Here is a 20,697-nt window from a genome sequence, read left to right as displayed (position 1 = left end):
TTAACACTAGGGGGTGAGGAAGGGGTTAATGTGTACCCTGAATTGTGTTACTAACTGTGGGGGAAGGGGGGTGACTGGGGAGGTGACCGATCTATGTCCCTATGTACAAGGGACACAGATCGGTCTCCTCTCTCCCTGACAGGACGTGGAGCTCTGTGTTTACACCCCATCATTACACACAGAGCTCCACGTCTTGTCCCTGTAGCCGCCGATCGCGAGTCCCTGGCGGACATCGCGGCCGCCAGGCACTCGCATCGGCATCTCAGCGATGCGGCGAGCGCGCCTCCGCCGGACGCGCGCGCGCCCGCACCGCTAGCTGCGCACACAGGCCGTAAAAACACGGCCTCCCAGAGATGTAGAGCCACCCTGCGGCCGTACAAAGTCGTACGGCCGTCGGGAAGTGGTTAAAGTGACGCAGTGCCGAATCGCAAAAAGGGGCAAGGTCCTTTAGCTGCATTTTGGTCCGGGTCTTAAGTGGTTAAGTATAAGACTCATGCAGATGTGCCAAAGTCCGCAGGTAATCGTTCCAGTAGAGCAGGGGTGTCAAACTCGATTTCATTGTGGGCCGCAATCCGCACTATGATTGTCCTCAAAAGGGCCGGTTGTATCTGTAAGATTAGATATGTCCAGCGCATCCCCTCCCCTTACATTAGATGTCAAGAGCCACACCCCCCTACAGAAGTTGAGTCCCCCACTCTCCCTTACATCACAGTGCACCCCACTTTCCTTATGCTGCTGCTGGGAAGAAGCTGGATGCATTTCTTGAAAGCAGAAAGTAAGGGTCTGGAGTAGAGGCCTTTCCTGATGCTGTGACCACGGCTTCGGCCTAGCTCCGGAGTCGCGGCCATCTTGGTACACCCATCGCGGCGGCCCTCCTTTCTGTTTACGCCCACAGAGGGGCCTGCGCTTGTGGGACACACACCACTCTCTGGTGTCTGTAGTGCGGGGGGGGGTGTCTATACTGGAGGGAGAGGGGGGTCTGTACTGAGGGGGTGACACCATTTTTTTTTTTTTTTTGCACCAGTGCCAATTAGTGCCACCTTCCATCCAGTGCCATCTGCCAATGCCACCTGCCAGTGCGATCCAGTGCCACCTACCAGTGCCAACTAAAGCCATCAGTGCCACCTGCAATGCCAACCAGTGCTAACTATTGCCACCCAGTGCCAACCAGTGCCACTTGCCAGTGTCACCTGTTGGTGCCATCTGCCAACCAGTGCCACCTGCCAGTGTCAATTAGTGCCACCTGCCAGTGCCAATAAGTGCCACCTGCCAATCCGTGCCATCTGCTAGTACTATCTTTCAGTGCCATCCAGTGCAACCTGCCAGTGCCAATAAGTGCCTTCTGCTAGTGCCATCTTCCAGTGCCACGAGCCAGTGCCACCAAAAAAAAAAAAAGAAATCGGCATCATATATCTGCCATCGGCCACCCAGATTTCTAAATATTGGCATCGGTCAGAGAAAAACCCATATCGGTCAACCTCTAGTCCTGGAGTAGGACCAGAGGAGGGCTGGAGCTCTCCTGCAGCTGCTGGAGAGGTGCGAGGGCCACATGAAATGGCCTGGAGGGCCGGATTCGGCCCGCGGGCCTTGTGTTTGACACCTCTGCAGTAGAGTATTAACTCCTGCAGCGCTAGCTAATTAAACACCTAAAGAGTTTGCAATGAGGGTCTCGGGGGCTCTTTACATGGACCTTTTCCATACTTGCCAACAGTCACGATTTTGCTAGGACATTACCGGGTTTTGGACCCTTATCCCGGGTTGTGGCTGTCCTGGGTAGACCCTGAAAAATCATTCTTGTCGTACTGGACGGGGTGTCTGTTTCCCCCCCCCCCCCTAAATAACTTGAACTGCTCTGCTGTCCTAGCCAATGAGTGCCCCGGGGGTACAGAAGGCTCCGCCCTCACAGGTGTCAGCTGACAAGAAAGATGGCCGCCGCCTGCTGCTGATGGTGTTTGGTCTCTTCAGCCCTGAGAGCGCAGAGCTCGGAGGTGTCCATCATCCGGGAGCCTCAGCACCGTGCCCGGGATTAGGGAGGGGTGCCGCGGCCTGGGGGGCACCGAAGGACACTATCAAGCAGAATGGATAAGGGATACAGGCTGATCGGAGGAGGGATGGAGATTATAGAGAAGGTGATGACAGGGATGGAGCTCTGTTAGATAAGGTGATGGCAGGAGAAGGTGGGAGCTCATTGCAGAGCTAATACCAGGAGGAGCTCCCATTGTTTATGTGACACCTAATGAGGATGGAGGAGCGCTCATGGCTAAGGTGATGGCAGGAGATGGGTCTCTCACTCACTCACACACCAAATGCCAACTGCAGAAGTCTAAGCAGCAGCTTGCCCGTCCTGTATGCAGATCAGCCAATCCTCACACGGGGGCCCCCCCCCCCCCCGCTCTTCTCTTTATTTACACTGCGCACAGGACGGGCGAGCACACTGATGATGATGATGATTCTAATGTAATTTTTCACTATTTTCACTGCAATCTTCTTCCCTCTAATTAGAACCCCCAAACATTATATATATTTTTTATCCTAACACCCTAGAGAATAAAATGGCGATCGTTGCAATACTTTCTGTCGTGCCGTATTTGCGCAGCGGTCTTACAAGCGCACTTTTTTTGTGATAAAATTACACTTTTTTTAATAAGACAACGGTAAAGTTATCCCCATTTTTTTTTTTTTTTTTTTCATATTATGAAAGATAATGTTACGCCGAGTAAATTCATACCCAACATGTCACGCTTCAAAATTGCGTCCGTTCGTGGAATGGCGACAAACTTTTACCCTTTAAAATCTTCATAGGCGACGTTTAAAAAAAAAATCTACAGGTTGCATGTTTTGAGTTACAGAGGAGGTCTAGGGCTGGAATTATTGCTCTCGCTCTAACGATACCGGCGATACTCGGCGATACCTCACATGTGTGGTTTGAACACCGTTTACATATGCGGGCGCTGCTCACGTATGTGTTCGCTTCTGCGCGCGAGCTCGCCGGGACGGGGTGCGTTTTCTAGCTCCTAACTTTTTTAGCTGGCTCCTAGATTCCAAGCAAATTTGTCAACCCCTGAGTTCATGCCACTTCCACTTAAAGCTCATGCAGGGCCATTTTTGCTATTTGGATGATGACTCGGATAAGATCGCTCTGATCCATGCAACAATTGCCAGTCAGTTGGACTACTGTAATGCTCTGTACCTTGGCCTACCTAAAAAGATATGCGTAGACTCCAAATAATTCAGGACGCCGCAGGAAGGCTACTTACGGGTGTTGGTAGGAGAGACCATATCACCCCGATTCTGAACACCTTGCATTTGTTGCCTGTCCGTGAGCGGGTTTTGTTTAAGAGTGGCTGTTTTATGCATAGGATAGTCCATGGAGGTGGTCCAGAGTACTTCCGGGAAAAATGCACATTTATATATATATATATCTATATATATATATATATATATATATATATATATATATATATATATATATATATATATATATATATATATATATATATATATATATATATATATATATATATATATATATATATATATATATATATATATATATATGTATGTGTGTGTTCTGGGTGCTCAGCTGACTTGTCAGCTCTCTTCACTCTCCAGGTCACAGCTGCAGTGGGCGGGGCCAAGCAGTTCCACTGACATCCGCCCAGGGAGGAGAGAGAGAGAGAGACGCGCGTCAGCTGAGTGCCCAGAGCAGAGCTCATATCGGTACAGATCAGATGATTTTTTACTTTGCACAGACACAGGGGCACTTATTACCAGGACAAGGGGTGGGCAAGAGGAGAAGCTGCCCTGGGTACTGTGGTATCATTTGAGGTGGGGGGCACCACAAGGAGATTGGCAGAGGGGAAGGGGGAATTTGTGGGAGGCAGAGGGTAAGTATTGTTCTAGAAGGGGAAATTTGAGGGGGCTGATTTAGGGGGATTTGTGTAGGTAGGGGGGAAGACGATTTGGGTGGAATTTGTGCTGGGAGGGGGAGATTTGAAGTTTGGGGGAGGTGTACTAGGAGGGGAAATTGTAGGGGTAGAGGATTTGTGCTAGGAAGAGTGAATTTGTATTATTATTACTTTGGGGGGGGGGGGGGTGAAGGGGCAAAGATTTGCGCTGAGGGGGGATTTAAGCGGGGGCAGATTTGTATTTGTAGGGAATTTATGCTTGGGGTAAACATGCAGATTAGTGTTTTTTGTGGGAGAATTTTTGCTGACACATAAAGCTCATGTTGGGGGAGGGGTTCAGTTTGGCATGTTCGCCCTGGGCTCTGGATGACCTTATTATTGTTGGACAAAGGGGATAAGAGGATTTAGCTGCCGTTATGAGAGGCGGGTGCTGGTAACAGCAGGGAGGGGAGGGGGAAGAGGACACTAGAGAGCAGATAGCGGGCTGCGGCTGGCGGAATCATGTAAACTGACCGCCGTGTCAGGGCTCAGCAGCAAGGATCAGCCAGGTTTTTTAGGTGTTGCAGGGGGGGCAAATGATACAGGACAGGCACTGTGCTGTATAACATGCTCTATGGGAACAGGATCTGTTTGTTAACCCCCCCCCCCCCTGCCAAAAAAAAATCCATACATATATTCTATAGATGCTATAAATTCCAGAACAGTATAATTGACCCCTTTTTGGAAAGTAGACAGTCCAAGGTATTTAGGAAGAGGCATGGTGAGTTTTTTTTTTTTTTTGCAGTTGTAATTTTTTGTCACAATTTTTGGGGAAAATTAAGAAATTTAACCACTTCCCCGCCCGCAATATAGCAAAATGACAGCCGCAAAGTGGTTGTTATGCTTACTGGATGCCACATGACGTCCAGCAGGATGAGCCGCTAGCGGTGTTGTGTGTCGGTCTGACACATTGCATCTCCGATCCTGGTAAAGAGCCTCTGACGGAGGCTCTTTTACCAATGTGATCAGCTTTGTCCAATCACTGCTGATTACAGTGTAAACAGAGCCGTTTATCGTCCTTTTGCTCCACTTGCACAGACAGACGTGAGCAGAGGAGAGCCAATCGGCTGCTCTCCTGACGGGGGGGGGGGGGGGGGGTCAGCTCTGATAATCGGCTCATTGATTATCAGTGTAGACCTATCGAGGGTGCCCACTGGAGACCACCAGGTGAGCCCACCAGGGGTGCCAATTAGGATGGCACTCTGTGCCCATCAGTGCCTCCTGAACAGCGCTGCCTATTGATATTGCTTTTTTTATATTCTTGTTTTAAAATCATTATGTGTATAATCTCCCGAGCAACCTGTCCCCATTTTACGTTATACCTTCTCCTCAGACATTTTCCCAGCAGTGCCTCTGTTCAGTGTTCCACCTATCACGGATATCCTCTCGTCCGAGGATGAGAAGGCATCCGTGATAGGCGGAACACTGAACAGAGGCCCTGCTGGGAAAATTTGTGTTCCGCCTATCACAGAACTGTCTGAGGAGGAGGCGCGGCTTTTAAATCATGGATGCCCGCAGCCTGACGGAGACTGTCACCGGCGTATAAGACGACCCCCAACTTTGGATGCATTTTTTTGCATCCAAAAGGTCGCCTTATATGCCGGAAAATACGGTAAGTATAGCGTACACGCTATGTTACCTGTGTTGCATTTCGCCCACACAGTATAACTCATAGTCTGTGGTTAAAGTGGAGGTTCACCCAAAATATACATTTTTAACATTAGATTGAGGCTAATTTTACTAAGCAGAATAGGGCGTTTTAGAGATCGATGTTCTCCCGCCGCTTCCGGGTATGGGCTGCGGGACTGGGCGTTCCTATTTGATTGACAGCCTTCCGACGGTCGCATACAGTGCGTCACGAGTTCCCGAAAGTAGCCGAACGTCGGTGCACAGGCGCCGTATAGAGCCGCACCGACGTTCGGCTTCTTTTGGCAACTGGAGACGTGCTGTATGCGACCGTCGGAAGCCTGTCACTCAAATAGGAACGCCCAGTCCCGAAGATCATACCCGGAAGCGGCAGGAGAACATCGATCTCTAAAACGGTAAGTACTACATTCATTTAAAAAAAAACACCCGATTCTGCTTACTAAAATTAGCCTCAATCTAATGTTAAAAAAAAAATTTCGGGTGAACTCCCGCTTTAAGCGCGTTCCGAGAATTGGCTAACACTCGAAGGCCTCGTACGCACGATCGGTTAAACCGATGAGAATGGTCTGATGGACCGTTTTTCATCGGTCCAAACCGATCGTGTGTGGGAGCCATCGGTTATTTAACCATCGGTTAAAAAAAAGCCAACTTGCTTCAAATTTAACTGATGGATTCCTAACCGATGGGTCAAAACCGATCGTTAGTAGGCACAACCATCGGTTAGAAATCCACGCATGCTCAGAATCAAGTCGACGCATGCTTGGAAGCATTGAACTTCGTTTTTATCAGCACGTCGTCGTGTTTTACGTCACCGCGTTCTGACACGATCGTTTTTTTAACTGATGGTGTGTAGGCGCAACGGACCATCAGTCAGCTTCATCGGTTAACCGATGACAAGGGTCCTTCAGACCGTTCTCATCGGATGGACTGATCGTGTGTACGAGGCTTAAATTGTTGTCATAAGTTACATCCTGTTTTTGCAAAGATGTGGTATTCAACGTATAGTGGAAAGTCCCCGAAACGAGTGTATACCAGTAAATGAATACGTATGCTTTAGGATAACCACGCCTATCCTTTTCTCGCTACCAAATATAAGCTATGATTTCTGCCTTAAAGGGTCACTAAAGGAATTTTTTTTTTTTTTTTTTTAGCTAAATAGCTTCCTTTACCTTACTGCAGTCCTGGTTTCATGTCCTCATTGTTCGTTTTTTTTTTGCTCCGATGTTGCTGTAATTCTCCCCTGTTCTGGACACTTCCTGGTTGTCTGTTTCCTGATCACCACAGTACTGGGAGATTTTAGTTTCGTTTTCAAACCAATACTGCTCTATGGGTCTGTCCAGCACAGATACAGCATAACATGCTAAAACGAAACTAAATGCAAAAACGAAACTAAAAAAACTACAGGTACATTATATGATTGATTTTTATCTATTTTTAATCGTTTTTAAAAGGAATCAGTTAAAGCAGGGGTTGACAAATTTGCTTGGAATCTAGGAGCCAGATAAAAAAGTTAGGTTCCATAAAACGCGCCCCGTCGCGACGAGCTTGCGCGCAGAAGCAAAAACATACGTGAGCAGCGCCCGCATATGTAAACGGTGTTCAAACCACACATGTGAGGTATCACCGCGATTGGTAGAGCGAGAGCAATAATTCTAGCCCTAGTCCTCCTCTGTAACTCAAAACATGCAACCTGTAGATTTTTTTTAAACGTCGCCTATGAAGATTTTAAAAGGGTAAAAGTTTGTCGGCATTCCACAAGCGGACGCAATTTTGAAGCGTGACATGTTAGGTATGAATTTACTCTGCGTAACATTATCTTTCATAATATTAAAAAAAAATGGGGATAACTTTACTGTTGTCTTATTTTTTAATTAAAAAAGTGTAATTTTTTCCCCAAAAAGTGCGCTTGTAAGACCGCTGCGCAAATACGGCATGACAGAAAGTATGACAAAGTATTGCAACGATCGCCATTTTATTCTCTAGGGTGTTCGGATAAAAAATATATATAATGTTTGGGGGTTCTAATTAGAGGGAAGAAGATGGCAGTGAAAATAGTGAAAAATTACATTAGAATTGCTGTTTAGCTTGTAATGCTTAACTTGTAATACCAACGGCCACCACCAGATGGCGCCAGCTCACACATCTGGTGGTAATAACTTGTAATACCAACGGCTCACCACCAGCTCACACAAAAAAAAATAAAAATTTTGCCCCCCTTCCAAGCCAAGTCGCCAGGACCCCATGGCGACCTGGCGCCCGGGATTTGTGGAGCCCTGAGTTAAAGGATCACTAAAGGAATTTTTTTTTTTAGCTAAATAACTTCCTTTACCTTACTGCAGTACTGGTTTCATGTCCTTATTGTTCGTTTTTGCTTTGAAGTTGCTGTAATTCTGCTGTGATCTCCACACTTCCTGGTTGTCTGTTTCACGGTGGTCTAAGCTGTCATTACTGTGTGTCTAAAACTTAACAGAACCATCAGATTCATTTTAAAAACAAAACACTGCCCTGGATTTGTTTGTTTTTGTTCTGTGTGTCTCACAGGAACATGAAACCAGTTTAAAAGTGAAACTAACCTGCAGGCACATTATATGATTGATTTTTATCTATTTGAAATCATTTTTAAAAGGAATCAGTTAACTTTTATGTCTCTATACCCTGTAAACAGTCATTTCAGCCAAAACATTTTTTTTTTCCTTTAGTGACCCTTTAACTAATTCAGCCATTTGGCTGCCAAATGACCGGGCCACTTTTTTGCGATTCGGCACGGCGTCGCTTAAACTGACAATTGCACGGTCGTGCGACGTGGCTCCCAAACAAAATTGACGTCCTATTCATTTTTTGCGCTATAAACCAAAATAGAGCGACAATTTTGAAAAAAAAAAGCAATGTTTTTTTACTTTTTGCTATTGTAGCAAGGTGCCACTTGGCAATGTGGTTGAAAGACTACAGTTTATAATTGAGAAGGAACTCCGCTCCCTCCGGTGGCCAATCGTTATACTGCCACCACTTGTTTTGGTTTTATGATATTGCAACAATGCATTGTGGAACTTGAAGTGCAGGGAAAAAAAGACTCCGTTGCCTTGGGTGTTTGAAAGACTGCGATGCCCAGAGTGCAACTGTGCTACCCATGGTGCATGGCATCATGCACGGCCTTCTGGGAGAAGCTACTTAACCACTTAAGCCCCGAACCAATATGCTGCTAAATGCCCAAAGGCGTTTTTACAATTCGGGACTGCGTCGCTTTAACAGACAATTGCGCGGTCGTGCGACGTGGCTCCCAAACAAAATTAACGTCCTTTTTTTTCCCCACAAATAGAGCTTTCTTTTGGTGGTATTTGATCACCTCTGCAAAAATAGAGCGACAGTTTTGAAAAAAAATGCAATATTTTTTACTTTTTGCTATAATAAATATCCCCCAAAAACATATATAAATTTTTTTCCCCCCTCAGTTTAGGCCGATACGTATTCTTCTACCTATTTTTGGTAAAAAAAAATCGCAATAAGCGTTTATCGATTGGTTTGCGCAAAATGTATAGCGTTTACAAAATAGGGAATAGTTTTATTATTTTTATTTCTTTTTTACTACTATTGGCGGCGATCAGCGATTTTTTTCGTGACTGCGGCATTATGGCGGACACTTCGTAGAATTTTGACACATTTTTGGGACCATTGTCATTTTCACAGCAAAAAATGCATTTAAATTGCATTGTTTATTGTGAAAATGACAGTTGCAGTTTGGGAGTTAACCACAGGGGGCGCTGTAGGAGTTAGGGTTCACCTAGTGTGTGTTTACAACTGTAGGGGGGTGTGGCTGTAGGTCTGACGTCATCGATCCAGTCTCCCTATAAAAGGGATCACTCGATCGATGCGCCGCCACAGTGAAGCACAGGGAAGCCGTGTTTACATACGCCTCTCCCCGTTCTTCAGCTCCGGGGAGCGATCGCGAGGGGGCGGCTAGAAACGAATAGCCACGCCCTCATCGCGGATCGCTCCCAGCGGGTATCCGACCGCCGCATGTAGCGGGGGGGGGGAGGGTCCCGGACCCGCGGAAAGGCAGGGACGTACATGTACGCCCATATGCCTGTACGTGCCATTCTGTGGACGTACATATACATGCGGCGGTCGGCAAGTGGTTAAAGGAAGGGGAGGCGTACATTCCCTCTCTTGGGATGGCAACTTCTAGCAAGCAGGAGGCCTGCTTCAAGGAAGCCTAGGCCTCAGAAGCCCGGGCCTACAGTCGCCATGGCGGATCACCTATCCTGAGGGAGGGGGTCCTTGACGCAGTGTTTTGACCTACGTTCCAGAGCAACCAGTGTCGCCTGTCCACCAGCACTTTGTGACGACTGCACAGAGGACCTGTCTGTCAGTTGCGGAGAGGCCGAGAACCGGGACACTACAGACGAAGCATCCCGGAGAGGCGAGGCCTCATTGGGTGAGAAGGGCACCTGCCCAACGATATAATAACTGTATCGCAGGAAGGTGGATCTAGTAGACTTACCATTGTTGCTTGGAGGTTAACCCGCCACGTGCAGGGATACGTTGCATCCGGCAGTGACTGTGCATTGAAGGAATTGGTGCTTGTGTCGCCAACACGCTATATCTACTTTAACCACTTCCTGACTGCCGCATGTAAATGTACGTCCACAGAATGGCACGTACAGGCAATTTTTTTTTTTTACCAAAAATAGGTAGAAGAATACGTATCGGCCTAAACTGAGGAAAACAATATTTTTTTTATATTTTTTGGGGATATTTATTATAGCAAAAAGTAAAAAATATAGATTTTTTGTTCAAAATTGTCGCTCTATTTTTGTTTATAGCGCAAGAAATAAAAACCGTAGAGGTGATCAAGTACCACCAATTTTGTTTGGGAGCCACGTCGCACGACCACACAATTGTCAGTTAAAGCGGCGCAGTGCCGAATCGCAAAAAGGGGCAAGGTCCTTAACCTGCATATTGGTCCGGGTCTTAAGTGGTTAACTGACAGTTGTGCGACGTGGCTCCCAAACAAAATTTACATATTTTTTTTTTCCCACAAATAGAGATTTCTTTTGGTGGTATTTAAATACCTCTGCGATTTTTCTTTTTTGCACTATAAACTAAAAATAGAGCGACAATTTTGAAAAAAAAATGCAAATAAAAATATTTTTTACCATTTGCTATAATAAATATGTCCAAAAAATATATACATTTTTTCTCTAGTCGTCTTCCAGGACGGCACCCTGAGAGATGACTGGCTTCTCCTGACAGGAAACACAATCAAAAAGAGGTTAAAAACCCCGCCCCTTCCCGTGCTCCTCAGTTCTTTGATTGTGTTTCCCCACAGCAAAACATTTTTTTTTTTTTTCCTGACCTAAGGCCTGGGGCTGGTGGTCTCCCCCTGGGAACTAAACCGCAGGCACTGGGTAGCCTTTGGGTTTGGCAATTTTTTTTCCTTCCTAGGGGGTCCCTCTCATGCTCAGGAGGGCCTCACTATGTGAGCTGAAGAAGCCCCCCTGAGTACTGGAGTCTCCTGGGGATAGGTGGCTATCCTGGAGCTCCAGGGGCAAATTCACTCTCTCCCTGAGCTTTCCCCTTACCTTGGAGGTTTGTGGGTCAGGCTCTCCCCGGTGATGGGGGCCTTCTGTGCGGCTGGGGCTGTAACTGGGCCGTCCTGGAAGCGTCATTGCCATTTTTCGAATTTGGCGCCAAAATCCGGCGTCCCAGGGCGATGACGTTGCGCGTGTCACTTCCGGGTCGGCTCAGTGAAAGATGGCGCGCTCCAGCGCCAGCACGCCAGTCTCGGCTTCCCTACAGCACCGGAGACACCCGTGTACACACGGCAGCAGCCAAGAGAAAGCGGCGCTTTCATCCTCACGCGATGGAGCGAGAGGTCCGGTCTTCTATGGCCCTGGCTGCGGAGGAGGCCACAGGGGGGGAGGAATGTGTTGCTCAGGGGGGTGCTAGTCGATCGGCTAAGGACACTAGTCGCTCCAAAAAATGTGGCTACTGTAGTGGCAAGCTACCCTCAGATTATTCCAAACCCTTTTGTGCCAAATGCATTGTTAAATTAGCAGGGAAGGAGACCTCTGAAATTCTTAAAGGTTTTCTTGAGGTCCAATCTGAGATGCTCTCTACACTCAAAGAATTCAAGGTGTCTTTAAAGAGCAAAGAACCTGAACCCCCCATCGCAGGGCCCTCCTCGCAAGAAAGTTCCTCTTCACAGGTTTTTAGAGTCCGTCAGGAATCCCACGGTTCCTTAGTATCGGACTCAGAGATTCCTCCTCAGGAGGATGGCTCTGTTGGTCAGGCAGAGGAAGAAAGCGAGGATGCTAGGGCAGGCAGATATGTCTTTGCTGCTGACGATATGGAAGGCCTCCTAGAGGCAGTGTACGCCTCTGAGGAGATTCCTCAGCCTGCAGAAATAATTTCTACACAGGATAGGTTATACCAGGGCCTGCTTAAACCTCAGGCCAAAGCTATTCCGGTACACCAGTCCCTGAAGGATATCATCCTCGGGGAATGGGCAGAGCCAGAGAAAAAGCTTTTAAGGTACAAGACCTGGAAACGACGTAAGGAGGAGGAGGAATCAAGATTTTTCAAAATTCCTAGATTAGACGCTCCACTCGCGCAAGTTTCCAAGCAGTCGGACCTCTCCTTCGAGGACACAGGCAATTTGAGGGATCCTATGGATCGGCGGGCAGAGACCTCCTTGCGTAGGGCCTGGGAAGCTAACGCGGCTGCTTTGAGCCCCGCCTTGGCTTCGGCCTGTGTTGCTAGGAATGCTAATTCTTGGATCTCCAAATTGCTGGAACATGTTTCCCAGGGGTCGGATTCTAAGGAGATTTTAGAATCCCTTCAGCTCATAGGGAGCGCAGTAGCCTATTTAGTGGACGCCTCTGTAGAAACAGTCCGTTCTACCGCAAAGACGGGAGCCCTCCTCAATTCTGCCAGAAGGGCAGTGTGGGTCAAAATGTGGAACGGGGACCTGGCGTCTAAAAACCGCCTTTGTGGTCTTCCCTTCGAGGGCTCCCTGCTCTTCGGTTCAGGCCTGGACCAGGCCCTGACCAGATCCTCAGAAAAAGGGGTACATTTTCCTACCAAGCCTAGACAAAACAAGAAAAGATTTTTTCGAGGCCCCCAGGGTGGATTTGGAGGTAAGAACCGTCCCTCAGAGAAGAAGCCCCCTTACAACAGACGTTGGGGTGCTGGGAAGGAAAAGCAAAAAGGAGGTATCCTCTTTTTCCAATCCCAAACCCAGCGACAAAGACGCCAAATGACGTGAAGGTCGGGGGAAGACTCTCCCAGTTCCTTCCCAGGTGGGAGAGTATTACTCAAAGTCCCCATATTCTCCAGATTGTAAGGGAGGGGTACAAACTAGAGTTCCGTCAGCCTCCCCCTCCAAATTTTATTTTGACTCATTTACCCAAGGACCCTCTCAAATCAGCAGGCCTTCTGCAAAATGTCGCAGAATTGGCACAACAGGGGGTCATAGTTCCAGTCCCTGTGTACCAGAGAGGGTTGGGAGTGTACTCCCACATCTTTGTGGTTCCCAAGCCCTCAGGCAAATTTTGTTTAATTATAAATCTAAAGCCCCTGAATACCTCCCTCCTCCACAAGAAGTTTCGTATGGAGAGTATTTACAGCCTCAGGAGGCTCTTACTGAAGGAGGTATTCATGGTCACCATCGATTTAAGAGACGCATACCTCCATGTCCCGAATTTCTTGGGTCATCAGAGGTTCCTCAGGTTTGCGATCGCCTCCGCCCAGGGAGTGCGGCATTGGCAATTTGCTGCCCTTCCTTTCGGGCTAGCCTCCGGTCCTGGCGGAGGCGATCGCCTTCCTGCACCTACAAGGGATAGCGATAGTCCCCTATCTCGACGACTTGATACTATACAACCAAAGTCGAGATCTCCTTCTTGCGGATCTGACCACTGCGATGACTACCCTCGAATCCTTGGGTTGGGTCATCAACAGGGAGAAATCCTCTCTCCTTCCAGAACAGAAAAAACTCTATCTAGGGTTTCTGATAGATTCCTTGGAAAGGAAGCTCTTTTTACCCAACGACAAGATCCGGGGTCTCATGTCAGTGGTCAGATCAACGCTAGACAGAGCAGAGTCCCCCTTCAGGGACATCATGAGAGTTCTAGGCCTAATGACTTCCTGTATTCCAGCAGTCCCGTTGGCACAGCTCCACTCCAGACCCCTCCAATTTTTCCTTCTATCCTCCTGGGACGGAGGGAAGGAATCCTTGGAGGTCAGCGTCAGTCTTCCAGACCCAGTGAAGCTCTCACTGGGCTGGTGGCCCATCCCACAGAACCTGCAGCGGGGTCTATCGTGGGGTCAGACCAATCCGGTCAGGATCACCACAAACGCCAGCTCATGGGGGTGGGGCGCACATCTGGACGATCTCTGCGCCCAGGGTACCTGGGGACAACGACAGAAGGGGGCCTCTTCAAATTACCGCAAGCTATTATCGTGGTGGCCTTCCTCAACCATCAGGGGGGCACCAGATCTCGCACCCTTCTAGACTTGTCCCTAGAGATCCTGGGCTGGGCAGAGCAGAGGGTTCTCTCTCTCTCGGCGGTACACCTAAAAGGGACCCTCAATTTGGAGGCAGACTATTTAAGTCGCCATCCCATTCTCCAGGGGGAATGGGAACTGAACGCAGACACTTTCAGTTTAATATGCCAACACTTTGGCAGCCCAGAGATAGATCTCTTCGCCCGCAGGGCAAACAGGAAGGTGAAGAGGTTCTTCTCTCTCTCCCGAGGGCACGGCTCGGAGGGGGTGGATGCATTGGCACAGGCATGGAGGTTTCATCTAGCCTATGCCTTCCCTCCTCTGAACCTAATTCCGAGAGTCCTGCAGAAGTTAAATCTAGCAGTAGGGAAGTTCATTCTCGTCACACCCTGGTGGCCCAAGAGGGCCTGGTTTCCCGCTCTAGAGCGAGGGTCAGTGTCGCCTCCCCTTCTTCTCCCGGTCCGGGCGGACCTTCTTCGTCAGGGTCCGATTTATCACCCAGAACCCGGCTTCTTCAAGCTGACGGCCTGGTGCTTGAGAGGCGGAGCCTGAGGGAGAAGGGCTGCTCCGAGAGGGTTATTGACACGCTCCTAGCCAGTAGGAAGGTAGTCACTAGGCGTATTTGTGCCAAGACCTGGGGTATCTTTTCTCGCTGGTGCTCAGCGAGACAAGTTTCCCAGCAGGAGACCTCGGTCATCTTAGAATTTCTCCAAGATGGAGTAGACAAGGGGTTAGCCACAAGGACTCTAAGGGTTCAGGTAGCAGCCTTGTCATATTTTTTGGATAGACGTCTATCCCTGGACCCCCTGGTCAAGGTTTCTTATAGCCAGAGACAGGTTGTCCCCAGTTCATATCTCTAGGGTTCCACCCTGGGATCTTTCTTTAGTGTTGAATCAACTTACCAAGGCTCCGTTTGAGCCAATTGACACTATCCCCATCAGGTTACTTACCTTTAAGTTCGCCTTCCTCTTGGCAATCACGACGGCCAAGAGGATAGGTGATATGCAGGCGCTCTCTATTAAAGAGCCATTTTTTCGTTTATTTGAGGACAGGGTAGTTCTAAGGCAGGACCCCCTTTACCTTCCTAAAGTAGTGACAAAGTTCCACAGGTCACAGGAGGTAATCCTCCCTTCTTTCTGTTCAAACCCCCAGAATGAAGGGGAAGCTTCCTTTCATTGTCTGGATGTTAGACGATGTCTATTAACTTATTTAGAGAGAGTCACGACCTTTAGACGTTCTACTCATCTTTTAATTTGTTTTTCGGGACAGAAAAGAGGCCTTCAGGCGTCCAGAGCCTCTATTTCAAGATGGATTAGGCTGACAATCTCCTTAGCTTATGTACAAGCCGGTAAGGTAGCTCCTAATATTAAAGCACACTCCACACGATCACTAGCAACCTCCTGGGCAGAAAGGGCCGGAGCTTCGGTGGAGCAGATTTGCAAAGCAGCGACGTGGTCAAGTCAGAACACGTTCCTGAAGCATTATAGAGTCGACCTACTGTCACCTCAGGACTTGATTTTCGGGAGAAAGGTCCTACAAGCAGTGGTCCCGCCCTAAGGTAGGCCTGAAGCTACTTGCTTCTCTCTCAGGGTGCCGTCCTGGAAGACGACTAGAGAAATGACCAGTTACACTTACCGGTAGCTGTATTTCTGGTAAGTCTTACAGGACGGCAGGCCTACTTCCCACCCTTGTGATACATTATTGGTTTGTATTATATTTTTTGTGGTTGTTTTTCCGTGCACTGGTGGGTTCATACTTTATCTCAAACTGAGGAGCACGGGAAGGGGTGGGGTTTTTAACCTCTTTTTGATTGTGTTTCCTGTCAGGAGAAGCCAGTCATCTCTCAGGGTGCCGTCCTGTAAGACTTACCAGAAATACAGCTACCGGTAAGTGTAACTGGTCATTTTTTCCTCAGTTTAGGCCGATACGTATTCTTCTACATATTTTTGGTAAAATAAATCGCAATAAGCGTTTTTTGATTGGTGTGCGCAAAAGTTATAGCGTCTACAAAATAGGGGATAGTTTTATGGCATTTTTTATTAATATTTTTTTTTTTTACTAGTAATGGCGGCGATCAGCGTTTTTTTTTAAAGAGAGAGATATATATATATATATATATATATATATATATATATATATATATCTCTATCGTGACTGCGACCGCGACCTTATGGTTGACACATCGGACACTTTTGACATTGTTTTGGAACCATTTTCATAGCGATCAGTGCTATAAAAATGCACTGATAACTGTGTAAATGACTTTGGCAACGAAGGGGTTAACCTGTAGGGGGCGCTGAAGGGGTTAAGACTTGGGGAGTACTTCTAACTGTTAGGGGGGGCATGGCTTGCTGTGACATGTCACTGATCGCTGTTCCCGATGACAGGGAACAGACGATCAGTGACATGTCACTAGGAAGAACGGGGAGATGTTGTGTTTACACTAACATCTCCCTGTTCTTCAGCTCTGTGACCCGATCGCGGGACACCAGCGTACATCGAGTCCGCGGGTCCCACGGTCACGCATATATACGCCCATTTGCCTGTCCGTGCCATTCTGTCAACGTAAATCTGCGCGCGCTGGTCCTTAAGCAGTTAAGGCATCCTCTGTAAGAAAATTTCATATTTGGTGAGATACTCTCAAAAGCCTAAAGGCGACGTACAGCCAAAGCTTGTTTGGCTGTACTTCTGTGGATCACAGGAGTGCAGTTTGTTGGTCTTGTGACCAATTTTCAACAGACAGTGGGCTGAGGTTACACAGCTGGTCCAGGCTCGGAAAGGGTCGGGACCTTATGGTTGGGATCCACCCACATGCCTGGACTGGCACCCAGCTCAGCCTTTCAGTGAGCCGCTGAGCACCTAAGCCAGTTGCTCCCACAGTTGAGCCCAGCACTCCAGTGAACATGGGAAGGTAGAGCAGAAACCAGTGACTGCCAGTCACCAGCTCTGCGCTCACAGAGCTCTGAGAACTGAGCCATTGGCAGTGTTTGATCACTCGGTTCTCCCCATACTTATTTTAATCACATCTAAAAGGGATGCCTGCACTGGAACTTTCTATATTCGATCACTGCAAGTGCATCAGCTGAATAATAATGAAAGATTCACGCTTAACATAGACAAGCAACTTTTTCCTAAGAATGGGAAAAGGTAGGAATTTACAACAAAGTTTGTTAAAGTTCCTGGCAATTAACATTGACCACCCAGAGGGGATTGTTTGTTTTCAACAAAAGTGGTTGCATGCACGTTAAAAATGTAAAACAAGTTTATTCTTCCCTTTTATATAGAATTGACTTTTTTTTTCTTTTTTTTTTCTGTATAGGTGGACAGAAGAATCGATCTTCTTGTCATATTGGTCTTTATAATTATAACAAAGTCCCACAGGAAACGAGTCATATGGGTGTTTTAAGGGACTGAACGTCTTTATTGCAGTTCACTCGACGATTCGCACAGGGCACAAGCCATATTGGTGTTCTTAATGTCAAAAATGTTTTAGATACTCTTCAACATCTGTCCAGCTTCAGAGGACATCAGGCAAGTTGGTGTTCTGAAAGTGACAATGTCTTTACAGCCCATGTATACATAAGAGGAGTCCTTTCAAAAGCTATTGTTTGGAATGTGATAAAAGGTTTTACCATGAAGACAAAACGTATCAAACACCAGCAGGTTCACACTGTAGAGAAGCCATATCATTGTTCTGAATGTGATAAAGCTTTTTTATACAAGTCACATCTTTTCGTACACCAGAAGATTCACACCGGAGAGAAACCATTTCAGTGTTCTGAATGTGACAAAGCTTTTACATCGAACGCAGATCTGATCAGACACCAGAGGGGTCACACTGGAGAGAAGCCATATCGGTGTTCTGAATGTGACAAAACTTTTAAATGTAAGGAAGGCCTTAATGTACATGAGAGGATTCACACAGGAGAGAAACAATTTCAGTGTTCCAAATGTGACAAATCTTTTCTACGGAAGGTACAGCTTATCGATCACGAGTGGGTTCACACTGGAGAGAAACCATATCAATGTTCTGAATGTGACAAAGCTTTTATAAGAAAATCAGGTCTTATCAGACATAAGATGATTCACACTGGTGAGAAGCCGTATGAGTGTTCTGAATGTGATAAAGCTTTCCACTTGAAGGCTAATCTTCTCTCACACCAGAAGATTCACACTGGTGAGAAGTCGTATCAGTGTTCTGAATGTGATAGAGCTTTTGCACGCAAGAAAAGCCTTATCCAACACCAGAGGATTCACACGGGAGAGAAGCTGTATCAGTGTTCAGAATGTGGGAAAGCTTTTGCAACCAAGCCACAGCTTATCCAACACCAGAGGATTCACACTGGAGAGAAGCCGTATCAGTGTTCGGAATGTGGTAAAGCTTTTTCACTGAAGGCAGTCCTTGTCAATCACCAGAGGATTCACATTGGAGAGAAGCCATATAAATGTTCGGTATGTGGTAAAGCTTTTAGACATACTCAAAGCCTTATCACACACCAGAAAGTTCACACGGGAGAGAAGCCACATCAGTGTTCTGTATGTAACATGACCTTTGCATTGAACTCAGAGCTTACCATTCACCAGATACTTCACACTGGAGAGAGGCCATATCATTGTTCTGAATGTGATAAAGCTTTTACACATAAGTCAAAGCTTTTCAGACACCAGAAGATTCACACTGGGGAGAAGCCATTTCAGTGTTCAAAATGCGACAACGCTTTTCAAGAAAAATCAATGCTTATCGTGCATGAGAGGATTCACACTGGAGAGAAGCCATATCAGTGTTCTGAATGTGACAAAGCTTTTACAATGCGGACGTATTTTATCAGACACAAGATGGTTCACACTGGAGAGAAGCCATATCAATGCTCTGAGTGTGACAAAGCTTTTACAATGCGGACGTATTTTATCAGACACAAGATGGTTCACACTGGAGAGAAGCCTTATCAATGTTCTGAGTGTGGTAAAGAATTTGCACGTAAGGAAAGCCTTATCAGACACCAGATAGTTCACTCTGGAGAGAAGCAATTTCAATGTTCAGAATGTGATAAAGCTTTTAAACATAAGGAAAGCTTTATTATACACCAGAAGGCTCACAAGGGAGAGAACCCATATCAGTGTACAGAATGTGGCAAAGCTTTTACAGTGAAAAAAGATCTCATCAGACATCAAATGACTCACACTGGAGAGAAGCCTTATGAGTGTACTGAATGTGATAAAGCTTTTACTCGCAAAGCAGGTCTTATCAGACACCAGAGGGTCCACACTGGAGAGAAGCCAGAATGAGACAAAGCTTTTATGATTTAATGCCGGGCTGACCAAACGCCAAAGGATTCAAAAGTTTCAGCTACAGTGAGAAAATTGCGAGAAGGGGGATTAAAAAGGGTAAAATCCTAAGCCACAATAAGAGTTGCAGGTATCTCTTTAGTTTCACGCCTCATGTAATCCCACAACCTAGTGAAAAAGTCTAATGCTACCTTAAAAAACAAACTAAAAAATGTGAGCAAACAAGAATGTAATGGATGGATTCCTTGAGATTAGTACTTTTCTCCATCTGCACACACCTATAGTCTGTGAACATTTGACCTTTTTGATACATTTTCTCAGAGAAGCACCAAAGACTGAACTGTTTCCTCATGATTCACATCTTGCTCATCTCCTGTTTTAAGAGGTTTGATAGAACATGTACTGCATTTTCATCTTTCACTAACTGAGCTGTGTTCCCAAGTGCCTTTTTTATTGCCAGATCCTGAGCTAATGCAATAACAAAACTGCCTCAGTAACAGAGACTAGGTAGTATTTAAGTGGCATCTTACCACGTCTTAAAAAGTCTTCGCGGGAAAGTCCTTTCCATGTTCTTCTGACTGTTGATTCATCATCAGTGATGCTTGAAGGTTCAAGCTAATTCCACCTTGTCCACATCTCCCTTTATACATTCCACGTCGCCTCCCATAATCCACGCCTTCTTTCAACATTACACCCAATTGATGACATCTTCGAAGGCAGGTCTCTGGCAGATATATCAGCCAAGGGAAGTCTTTGTTCAGAGAGACTCCCTAAGCTGGTGTAAGCCTTCCAACAGTGAGTTGCTACTGTTTTTTGGGATGAGCTTGACAGTAGCACTTAAACCCAGCTGGTCACGTGTTCCATCTAGTTTTTCTGCAAGTCTAAAAGATTCCATCAGGTGATTATTGGATGTCCTTCACATCTTATTTCTCTGTCCAGCTATTGCTCCATAGGACCAGTGTTTCTCAACTCCAGTCCTTGAGGCGCCCCAACCGGTCATGTTTTCAGGCTTTCCATTATTTTGCACAGGTGATTTGATCAGTTTTACTGCCTTAGTAACTACCACAGCTGTACAAATCCTGAAAACATGACCTGTTGGGGCGCCTCAAAGACTGGAGTTGAGAAACACTGCCGTAGACTAATCGCACAGTACAGCTATATTGCTACAATTGGGGTTCTCCTTATTGACTGACTTTTTTTTCTTTATTCAACAAAATTGTAGTGCGGGGGAAGACAAAAAGCAAAAACCCAACAATATACACATACAAGTCAAAGTAAGTCCAAACACAGGGCCATCCCTCCCCCCATCCTCCTC

General features: G+C 46.7%; 1 protein-coding gene across 1 annotated transcript in view; it reads left to right on the top strand.

The window, feature by feature from the left end:
• Window positions 1-20,410, top strand: part of LOC120928817 (zinc finger protein 420-like) — a 928,736-nt gene extending 908,326 nt beyond the window's left edge. The window contains exon 2 of the mRNA XM_040339829.1: window positions 17,416-20,410. Coding sequence (XP_040195763.1) covers window positions 17,730-19,382 — 1,653 coding nt within the window. The 5' untranslated portion in view covers window positions 17,416-17,729 and the 3' untranslated portion in view covers window positions 19,383-20,410. The remainder of the gene's footprint in view (window positions 1-17,415) is intronic.
• The last annotated feature ends 287 nt before the right edge of the window (window positions 20,411-20,697 follow it).

The sequence above is a fragment of the Rana temporaria genome, chromosome 2 (assembly GCF_905171775.1).
Source record: "Rana temporaria chromosome 2, aRanTem1.1, whole genome shotgun sequence".
NCBI classification, from domain to species: Eukaryota; Metazoa; Chordata; class Amphibia; order Anura; family Ranidae; genus Rana; species Rana temporaria.
The sequence above is the reverse complement of the archived record's forward strand: the minus strand, read 5'-3'. Positions and strand labels throughout refer to the sequence as shown.